The following is an 11527-nucleotide window of genomic DNA, read 5'->3' as shown; positions in this document are numbered from 1 at the left end:
GGGAGTCATCTCCCTTGCTCCTGTTTCGGTTTCTTTTACTTTCACAGTTCGCTTTGCAAAGCTCACGGTTTGGAGTTCAAGACCCACCCAATGACACGGTGGTGGAACAATGTTGTAGACAGGGCTATTAGAGAAAAAGAGATACAAGCTTGGAACAACTGGAAGAACGGTGGTAGCAGGGAATTGTATCAGACTGCCAGAAGGGAAGTTAGGAGATCGGATGTTGAATTAAACTAAATTCGCTATCAATAGCAGTTCTTTGTAAAATACACACAAATCACTGTCCATCTGATATCGAAACAATGCTTGCACACGATAATCAACACAGAAACCAACATATATTAAGCATATATTAAGCATACCCTGATTTATGAAACCATCTATTCCCTTTCGGAATTATTTATCAATGTAGAAAATTGTGGGTAGGCACCGGTAAGGTAAATCTATTTTCCCGTATGCTGTCTTTAATTGGAGTTTGTGGGTGTATATAAAACGGTTGAGGTTATATCCTGAGTAATTATTCTTATATCAAATATAAATTCTTATAATTATCTCTATAAGTATACTGATCGCTCTAAACGGTCAGATCTCCAATTTGAGAACTGGAAAAGAATATATAATTAATTTTGTCCCAACTTATGCAATTAATGTCTGAATGATATATATATATATAATTCTACACTGTTGTTAATTTATGCCGAGTAAGTATATTATTTTTATATTATTATTTTTATAAGCAGTTGTATTTTACTATAAAACAAAAATATTGGGTCCCCCCGCTTTGTCAATGGTAATACATTAGGCGACGAGCTGGCAGAATCGTTAGCAGCCCGGGCAAAATGCTTAGCGGTATATTTCGTCTGCCGTTACGTTCTGAGTTCAAATTCCGCCGAGGTCGACTTTGTCTTTCATCCTTTCGGGGGTCGATAAATTAAGTACCAGTTACGCACTGGGACTCGATGTAATCGACTTAATACCTATGTCTGTCCTTGTTTGTCCCCTCTGTGTTTAGCCCCTTGTTGTTAATAAAGAAATAGGTATTTCGTCTGCCGTTACGTTCTGAGTTCAAATTCCGCCGAGGTCGACTTTGCCTTTCATCCTTTCGGTGACGATTAAATAAGTACCAGCTACGCACTGGTGTCGATGTAATTATTGGATAAAATTAGGGAATAACAGTGTGATTAATATTTTACCATTTAATTGGTTTAAGAATAAGTTGCCTTTTCTAGTTTTTTTTTAAGACAGTAGTCTGTGATTTTTAAAGAGATTCGTTCAAGGCACTGCCAACAGAGATAAAAGCTCTCTGTATTTTCTCCATTTTATCCTTGTTCTAGCTATTACACTCTCTATACATCCTCCCTCATTACTAATTTGGTCTCCTAGGTAGAAGAAATTATCCCCTACCTCTAAAGAGCCCCTGCAGTATTTGATAAAACTGATTTCTTGAGTAACTGTTGTTTTAATGGCTCCTGTGTAACTCACCACCTTATTCTGAATAAATATTGTTTTCAAATTTTAGCACAAAGCCAGCAATTTTGGGGGAGGCAGGTAAGTCAATTACATCAACCCCAGTGCTCAACTGGTACTTACTTTGACCCCGAAAGGATGAAAGGCAAAGTCGACCTCGGCGGAATTTGAACTCAGAAATACCGCTAAGCATTTTACCCAGCATGCTAATGTTTCTACCAGCTCATTGCCTTATTTATCAATATAATTATCATCAAAGATGTCAAATTTCCACTGTTAAATCTTCATTTTTTTTTTTAAGTATCCGCGATTGTTTTACACCGTTTCTCTTTTATTCCAGAAAACCAAATGACATCAGAGTTAAAGAATAATTTTTGACTTTCAACGAATCATGATATCCATTATCGTTCAAAGACTAAAAGAATTTATTTACACCAAAGAGATATAACCTTGTTCATGTAGAATTATGATAGAATTACTATATATTTTATGAAGACTAAAAAGTCGGTTCAAAGTCTCTCTTGACCAGAAATGGCATGAGCACCCTCCCTGTACATAACTCCATGTCCCCCTACATGGCCTTGCTTTTTGCTTTTTGAGCCAAAAAATTAACTTAACTAACTTAACTTATCTAACACAGAGATAATGAGCAAAATTTCTGTTCGTTAATGTTTGGATGATCCTGCCTTCTAATTATACAAGGACTATGAAAGGATATGCAAGTTCTCAATACATTGAATAACTTTAGAATTGATGATATATAGCTGAATTTATATTTGTTTGACTAACAAAGAAAAGCTTGTATTTTGTGAGAAATTATGGAAAACGAATTGGGTGAGGACGGTGCTAAATGTTTGGATGATACTGCCTTCTAATTATACAAGGACTATGAAAGGATATGCAAGTTCTTAATACATTGAATAACTTTAGAATTGATGATATATAGCTGAATTTATATTTGTTTGACTAACAAAGAAAAGCTTGTATTTTGTGAGAAATTATGGAAAACGAATTGGGTGAGGACGGTGCTAAATGTAAGACACAGTCTAAAAAGACGGACTGTACAGAGGAGACGTCAAAAGATACAGGTAAAGTATTATACTGCTGTGATGTCTGTAAAAAATCCTTCTCTCGAAAACGTACCCTCACTGCTCATAAACGTACACATACAGGAGAGAAACCATATCATTGTGATATTTGTGGTAAGTCCTTCTCTCAAAATCATGACTTAAATAAACACAAACGTATCCACACAGGAGAGAAGCAATATCACTGTGATATCTGTGGTAAATCTTTCTCTCGAAACGATCACTTAAATATACACAAACATACTCACACAGGAGAGAAACCATATCATTGTGATATCTGTGGTAAATCCTTCTCTCGAAATGATCACCTGGCTACTCACAAGAACATTCATACAGGAGAGAAACCTTATCACTGTAATATCTGTGGTAAATCATTCTCTGAAGGAAGTACCTTAATTAAACACAAGCGTATTCATACGGGAGAGAAACCATATCGCTGCGATATCTGTGGTAAATCTTTTTCTGATGGAAGTACGTTAACCAAGCACATTCGCATTCACACAGGAGAGAAGCCACATGACTGTGACATCTGTGGGAAATCATTCTCACAAATAGGCAATTTAACCAAACACAAACTCATTCATACGGGAGAGAAACCCTATCAATGTGATATTTGCAATAAATGCTTTTCTCGAAACAATGACTTAATTAAGCACAAGGGCATTCATGACAGGAAACCCACTTAACTGTGATGTCTGTAATAAATCATTTCTCTCCAAACCAGGGGTTCTCAACCGTTTTTTTTATCTATGGACCCTTTTGATTGCTATTTTATTCAGGTGGACCCTCATAGCCATTCAGTGTTTAAAAACGTGTTTTATAGAAACTTCTTCCAAAATTCCTATTTTGTTTTTCAAACATTCATTTGTGTAGGTTGATCTATGTAAAATGTTAGAGAAAGAAACCCAGCTGTTTCTTGCAATACATACCAATACATACATCTAAAGCAGGGGTTCTCAACCATTTTTTATCTATGGACCCCCCTTTGATTGCTATTTTATTCTGGTGGACCCTCAAAGCTATTCATCATCATCATCATCATCATCATTTAACGTCCGCTTTCCATGCTAGCATGGGTTGGACGGTTCAACTGGGGTCTGGGGAGCCCGAAGGCTGCACCAGGCTCCAGTCTGATCTGGCAGTGTTTCTACAGCTGGATGCCCTTCCTAACGCCAACCACTCCGAAAGTGTAGTGGGTGATTTTATGTGCCACCGACACAGGTGCCAGATGACGCTGGCGAACAGCCACGCTCGGATGGTGTTTTTTATGTGCCACCGACACAGGTGCCAGACGAGGCTGGCAGATGGCCACGCTCGGATGGTGTTTTTATGTGCCACCGACACAAGTTAAAAACTAGCTTTATAGAAATTTCTTTCAAATTTCCTATTTTGTTTTTCCCACATTAACTTAAAAAGCACCATCCGAATCGTGGCCAAAGCCAGTGCCACCTCATCTGGCTTCCGTGCCGGTGGCACATAAAAAGCACCAATCCGACCGTGGCCGTTGCCAGCCGCGGGTGGCACGTAAAAAGCACCCACTACACTCACAGAGTGGTTGGCGTTAGGAAGGGCATCCAGCTGTAGAAACATTGCCAGATAAGACTGGAGCCTGGTGCAGCCTTCTGGCTTCCCAGATCCCCGGTCGAACCGTCCAACCCATGCTAGCATGGAGAACGGACGTTAAACGATGATGATGAACTTGTGTAGGGTGAACTTTGTAAAATGTTCAGAGAAAGAAACCCAGCTGTTTCTTGCAATACATACCAATACATACATCTAAAGCAGGGGCTCTCAACCATTTTTTATCTATGGACCCCTTTGATTACTGTTTTATTCTGGTGGGCCCTAATAGCCATTCAGTGTTTAAAAACTTGTTTTATAGATGCTCCTTTCAAATATCCTGTTTTGTTTTTCATGCATTTACATGTATAGGTTGAGCTTTGTAAAACACCAGAGAAAGAAACCTAACTGCTGCTTGTAATAAATATATCTAAAGCAAAATTTTTTCATGGACCTTTTGTTTGTTCCTTCTCGAGCCATGCCTGGCTCATAGGGCCGGGTTCCCAGTTTCCTTGGCGTATAGGTTCCCCACCTGGACAGGACGCCAGTCCGTTGCAGGTGAGCTGCAAGATGCAGGAGGAAAGAGTGAGAGAAAGTCGTGGCGAAAGAGTCAGCAGAAGTTCGCCATTACCTTCTGCCGGAGCCACATGGAGCTTAGGTGTTTCGCTCATAAACACACACATCGCCCCGGTCTGAGATTCGAACCCACGATCCCTCGACCGCGAGTCCGCTGCTCTAACCACTAGGCCATGTGTCTCCACGACAATGATGGATTATATTGTTTTGTTCCTTCTCGAGCCATGCCTGGCTAATAAGGGTCGGTTTCCCGGTTTCTTGGCGTATAGGTTCCCCACCTGGACGGGACGCCGGTCCATCGCAGGTGAGCTGCAAGATGCAGGAGGAAAGAGAGAGAGAAATTTATGGCGAAAGAGTCAGCAGAAGTTCGCCATTACCTTCTGCCGGAGCCACGTGGAGCTTAGGTGTTTCGCTCATAAACACACACATCGCTCGGTCTGAGATTCGAACCCACAATCCCTCGACCACGAGTCCGCTGCTCTAACCACTAGGCCATGTGCCTCCACATGGACCCTTAATAAACTACTGTGGATCCCTAATTTACCATTTTGCTTGTGATGACCCCCAGAAGTCTTACTTGGACCCTGGTTGAGCAGCATTGCTCTGAACAGACAATTAACCATGTTTATCTCCGTTCATATACAAGAATAATTCTATCAATGTCAAAAGGCTTCTGTGAAATAGGTATTTCGTCTGCCGTTACGTTCTGAGTTCAAATTCCGCCGAGGTCGACTTTACCTTTCATCCTTTCGGGGATGACTTAAATAAACACAAACATATCCATACAGGAGAGAAGCAATATCACTGTGATATCTGTGGTAAATCATTCTCTCGAAATGATCACTTGGCTACTCACAAAAACATTCATACAGGTGAGAATGTATGTAACAATAAACATATTGAAACAGGGAAAAAAGTTCAACCTTCTAACATGATATCTTTGATCTTTTTATCTTTTACTTGTTTCAGTCATTAGACTGCGACCATACTGGAGCACCACCTTGGAGAATTTTTAAGTCAACTGAATTGACCCCAGTACTTTTTGGGGATCTTTTGATGATGTCTTGAGCTAACTGGACCCTATAAAGGAGCTGTTGTGGTAGCAGACCACGAAACAGGGTTGTAATTCCTCTCCATGTCTAGTGGTTATGGCATGTTTGTGCGTGAGCATTTGGATGAGGTGTAACAGTGACAGTTCTGAGACCCCCTTCGGTCACGAATGACCGTGTGATTGCACCTAGAAAGTTACCCTCCCAGGCACAAGTCCGAGCAAGGTTGTTTATGGAAGACCAGCAGTCGCCCATGCATACCAGCCTCTCCTCTCCATGCCACTGATGTTATCCAAGGGAAAAGCAAAGGGACCGATACAGCTCATTTCTACAGCTGAGTGAACTGGAGCAACGTGAAATAAAGAGTCTTGCTCAAGAACACAACACGCAGCCCGGTCCGGGATTCGAGCTCACAACCTCACGATTGTAAGCTCAACGCTCTAACCACTGAGCCATGCGCCTTCACAGTACTGTTTTAATAACAACACTATTCCAACATGGTTTGCACTTTATATTTGTCAGAGGTTAGCATTTGGTCAAGTTGGGGGTATATCCTCCAGTTCTAAAAAGAAACCCTACTTATTTGAATATACTTTTGAGAATGAGAAGGATGGAACTCAAAAGTTAACAAATTAGGAAGGAATTTGAACTCAGAAGGCAAAGGTGGACAAAGTGCTTTTTATTAAAATGTATCAGACTGGAAAATTTGGATCTTTTCCGTTTGAACGGGAGTTTTTTCTAGCGGTGTCATATGAAATTGTCACCCATAATTATGACCCTATTATCGATCTATTGCATTTCAATCTGTTTTAGGGGTGGGGGGAAGGGTATCTTTTTTACTTCACAAATGTAAATAAACCCAATCTGTTTCTTAAACGAGGTACCTATTCATACGGCACAGAATGTTTTCAACTCAATAGACATCATTGATTGGTTGAAATTGCAGAAATTGAAGAAAAAACAACAACAAATATCTCATAAACTATAGAATTTTCTCAATAAAGCCAAGAGAAAAAGATGTTTTATAAACACATTCTACCAGTATACGAAGTTTAAAAGTGTTTAGTTACGTGGAAATCATTTTAAAAAACTGCCGTTCAAACCGAAAAGATCCCAAATATCTTACAAACTATAGAATTTTCTCAATAAAACCAAGAGAAAAAGATGTTTTATAAACACATTCTACCAGTATACGAAGTTTAAACGTGTTTAGTTACGTGGAAATTATTTTAAAAAACTGCCGTTCAAACCGAAAAGATCCCAAATATCTTACAAACTATAGAATTTTCTCAATAAAACCAAGAGAAAAAGATGTTTTATAAACACATTCTACCAGTATACGAAGTTTAAACGTGTTTAGTTACGTGGAAATCATTTTAAAAAACTGCCGTTCAAACCGAAAAGATCCCAAATATCTTACAAACTATAGAATTTTCTCAATAAAGCCAAGAGAAAAAGATGTTCTATAAACACATTCTACCAGTATACGAAGTTTAAACGTGTTTAGTTACGTGGAAATCATTTTAAAAAACTGCCGTTCAAACCGAAAAGATCCCAAATATCTTACAAACTATAGAATTTTCTCAATAAAGCCAAGAGAAAAAGATGTTCTATAAACACATTCTACCAGTATACGAAGTTTAAAAGTGTTTAGTTACGTGGAAATTATTCTAAAAAACTGCCGTTCAAACCGAAAAGATCCCAAATATCTTACAAACTATAGAATTTTCTCAATAAAACCAAGAGAAAAAGATGTTTTATAAACACATTCTACCAGTATACGAAGTTTAAAAGTGTTTAGTTACGTGGAAATCATTTTAAAAAACTGCCGTTCAAACCGAAAAGATCCCAAATATCTTACAAACTATAGAATTTTCTCAATAAAGCCAAGAGAAAAAGATGTTCTATAAACACATTCTACCAGTATACGAAGTTTAAAAGTGTTTAGTTACGTGGAAATCATTTTAAAAAACTGCCGTTCAAACCGAAAAGATCCCAAATATCTTACAAACTATAGAATTTTCTCAATAAAACCAAGAGAAAAAGATGTTTTATAAACACATTCTACCAGTATACGAAGTTTAAACGTGTTTAGTTACGTGGAAATTATTTTAAAAAACTGCTGCCGTTCAAACCGAAAAGATCCCAATATCTTACAAACTATAGAATTTTCTCAATAAAACCTAGAGAAAAAGATGTTTTATAAACACATTCTACCAGTATACGAAGTTTAAACGTGTTTAGTTACGTGGAAATTATTTTAAAAAACTGCCGTTCAAACCGAAAAGATCCCAAATATCTTACAAACTATAGAATTTTCTCAATAAAACCAAGAGAAAAAGATGTTTTATAAACACATTCTACCAGTATACGAAGTTTAACGTGTTTAGTTACGTGGAAATCATTTTAAAAAACTGCCGTTCAAACCGAAAAGATCCCAAATATCTTACAAACTATAGAATTTTCTCAATAAAACCAAGAGAAAAAGATGTTTTATAAACACATTCTACCAGTATACGAAGTTTAAACGTGTTTAGTTACGTGGAAATTATTTTAAAAAACTGCCGTTCAAACCGAAAAGATCCCAAATATCTTACAAACTATAGAATTTTCTCAATAAAACCAAGAGAAAAAGATGTTTTATAAACACATTCTACCAGTATACGAAGTTTAAACGTGTTTAGTTACGTGGAAATTATTTTAAAAAACTGCCGTTCAAACCGAAAAGATCCCAAATATCTTACAAACTATAGAATTTTCTCAATAAAACCAAGAGAAAAAGATGTTTTATAAACACATTCTACCAGTATACGAAGTTTAAACGTATTTAGTTACGTGGAAATCATTTTAAAAAACTGCCGTTCAAACCGAAAAGATCCCAAATATCTTACAAACTATAGAATTTTCTCAATAAAGCCAAGAGAAAAAGATGTTTTATAAACACATTCTACCAGTATACGAAGTTTAAAAGTGTTTAGTTACGTGGAAATTATTCTAAAAAACTGCCGTTCAAACCGAAAAGATCCCAAATATCTTACAAACTATAGAATTTTCTCAATAAAGCCAAGAGAAAAAGATGTTTTATAAACATATTCTACCAGTATACGAAGTTTAAAAGTGTTTAGTTACGTGGAAATTATTCTAAAAAACTGCCGTTCAAACCGATACGATCCCAAATATCTTACAAACTATAGAATTTTCTCAATAAAACCAAGAGAAAAAGATGTTTTATAAACACATTCTACCAGTATACGAAGTTTAAAAGTGTTTAGTTACGTGGAAATTATTCTAAAAAACTGCCGTTCAAACCGATACGATCCCAAATATCTTACAAACTATAGAATTTTCTCAATAAAGCCAAGAGAAAAAGATGTTCTATAAACACATTCTACCAGTATACGAAGTTTAAAAGTGTTTAGTTACGTGGAAATCATTTAAAAAAACTGCCGTTCAAACCGAAACGATCCCAAATATCTTACAAACTATAGAATTTTCTCAATAAAGCCAAGAGAAAAAGATGTTCTATAAACACATTCTACCAGTATACGAAGTTTAAAAGTGTTTAGTTACGTGGAAATTATTCTAAAAAACTGCCGTTCAAACCGATACGATCCCAAATATCTTACAAACTATAGAATTTTCTCAATAAAGCCAAGAGAAAAAGATGTTCTATAAACACATTCTACCAGTATACGAAGTTTAAAAGTGTTTAGTTACGTGGAAATTATTTTAAAAACTGCCGTTCAAACCGAAAAAAAATCCAGAGATTCTTTTCTTTTAAAAACAAAATTAAGGTAGACGCGTGCTTAGTCAATGATTGAGATTGACTCAGAAAACTAGGAGTGAATTCTGCTATAGTGTGTTACTATAAGGTAGTGAACCGTGTGCTCTTAACTGCGTGAAATAAGCCTAAGATAAAGATGACACGTAAAGCTTGTTGAGTGCCGAAGGAGAGACAGTTTCCAGAGTCGATACATGTTTTTTTTTTCGGAGGTCGTAAAAGCACCGTCCGTTCGTGGCCGTTTGCCTGCTCTGTCTGGCCCCGTGTCGGTGGCACGTAAAAGCACCATCCGCTCGTGTTCGTTGCCAGCCTCGCCTGGCCCCGTGCCGGTGACACGTAAAAGCACCTTCCGTCCGTGTCCGTTGCCAACCTCGGCTGGCCCCCGTGCCGGTGACACGTAAAAGCACCGTCCGTTCGTGGCCGTTTGCCTGCTCTGTCTGGCCCCGTGTCGGTGGCACGTACGAAAAAAGCACCATCCGTTCGTGTTCGTTGCCAGCCTCGGCTGGCCCCGGTGCCGGTGACACGTAAAAGCACCGTCCGTTCGTGGCCGTTTGCCAGCTCTGTCTGGCCCCGTGTCGGTGGCACGTAAAAGCACCATCCGTTCGTGTCCGTTGCCAGCCTCGGCTGGCCCCCGTGCCGGTGACACGTAAAAGCACCGTCCGTTCGTGGCCGTTTGCCAGCTCTGTCTGGCACCGTGTCGGTGGCACGTAAAAGCACCATCCGTTCGTGTCCGTTGCCAACCTCGGCTGGCCCCCGTGCCGGTGACACGTAAAAGCACCGTCCGTTCGTGGCCGTTTGCCAGCTCTGTCTGGCCCCGTGTCGGTGGCACGTAAAAGCACCATCCGTTCGTGTCCGTTGCCAGCCTCGGCTGGCCCCCGTGCCGGTGACACGTAAAAGCACCATCCGTTCGTGGCCGTTGTGCCAGCTCTGTCTGGCACCTGTGCAGGTGGCACGTAAAAAACACCCACTACACTCGCAGAGTGGTTGGCGTTAGGAAGGGCATCCAGCCGTAGAAACACTGCCAAATCTGACTGGGCCTGATGAAGCCTTCCGGCTTCACAGACCCCAGCTAAACCGTCCAACCCATGCTAGCATGGAAAACGGACGCTAAATGATGATGATGATGATGATGATGATGATGATGATGATCACTTTAACTTAAAGCCTGAATAAGAAAAACAAAATAAAGTTTGATTTGAAAATCAGGAAGTTCTTTTAATGATCAATGTTAAGAAGAGTACAAATCGGGTTCAACAAGAATTTTCATTTCATAAAATGATGAACTGGTGAATTGTGTCTATGAACAAATATTTCTAACAAATTGGTAAAGGCAGTTTTCAAGCATTATTTAAGGTTGTTTGTTATAATGTACGTATAAATATATTAGTAGGGAGAGTTTACGAAAAAAAACAAAAGACGAAGACAGGTGGTGTACAAAACAAACAGATGTATTAGTATAACGCTCAGGAATAGAAAAAGTTCTTTACGTTTTGAGCCTACGCTCTTCTACAGAAAGGGACACAGAAAAAACAAGGAGAGAAAAATATGTGTGTAGTGGCTAACGATCAATCACGGTGTCTCATATAGTGTAATATATACTCTTTACTCTTTTACTTGTTTCAGTCATTTGACTGCGGCCATGCTGGAGCACCACCTTTAATCGAGCAACTCGACCCCGGGACTTATTCTTTTGCAAGCCCAGTACTTATTCTATCAGTCTCTTTTGCCGAACCGCTAAGTAAACACACCAGCATCGGTTGTCAAGCAATGCTAGGAGGACAAACACAGACTCACAAACACACACACGCATATATATATATATATACATATATACGACGGGCTTCTTTCAGTTTCCGTCTACCAAATCCACTCACAAGGCTTTGGTCGGCCCGAGGCTATAGCAGAAGACACTTGCCCAAGGTGCCACGCAGTGGGACTGAACCCGGAACCATGCGGTTGGCAAACAAGCTACTTACCACACAGCCACTCCTGCGCCTATGTATTTT

General features: G+C 39.1%; 1 protein-coding gene across 1 annotated transcript in view; it reads left to right on the top strand.

Annotated features, from left to right (window-relative positions):
- The first annotated feature begins 15 nt into the window (after positions 1–15).
- LOC115226676 (zinc finger protein 239-like) overlaps positions 16–11527 on the top strand; it is a 29822-nt gene continuing 18310 nt past the window's right edge. Inside the window, exons 1-3 of the mRNA XM_036515338.1 lie at positions 16–701; positions 1808–2824; positions 5497–5563. Coding sequence (XP_036371231.1) covers positions 2468–2824; positions 5497–5563 — 424 coding nt within the window. The 5' untranslated portion in view covers positions 16–701; positions 1808–2467. The remainder of the gene's footprint in view (positions 702–1807; positions 2825–5496; positions 5564–11527) is intronic.

The sequence above is a fragment of the Octopus sinensis genome, linkage group LG30 (genome assembly GCF_006345805.1).
Source record: "Octopus sinensis linkage group LG30, ASM634580v1, whole genome shotgun sequence".
Lineage (NCBI taxonomy): Eukaryota > Metazoa > Mollusca > Cephalopoda > Octopoda > Octopodidae > Octopus > Octopus sinensis.
The sequence above is the reverse complement of the archived record's forward strand: the minus strand, read 5'-3'. Positions and strand labels throughout refer to the sequence as shown.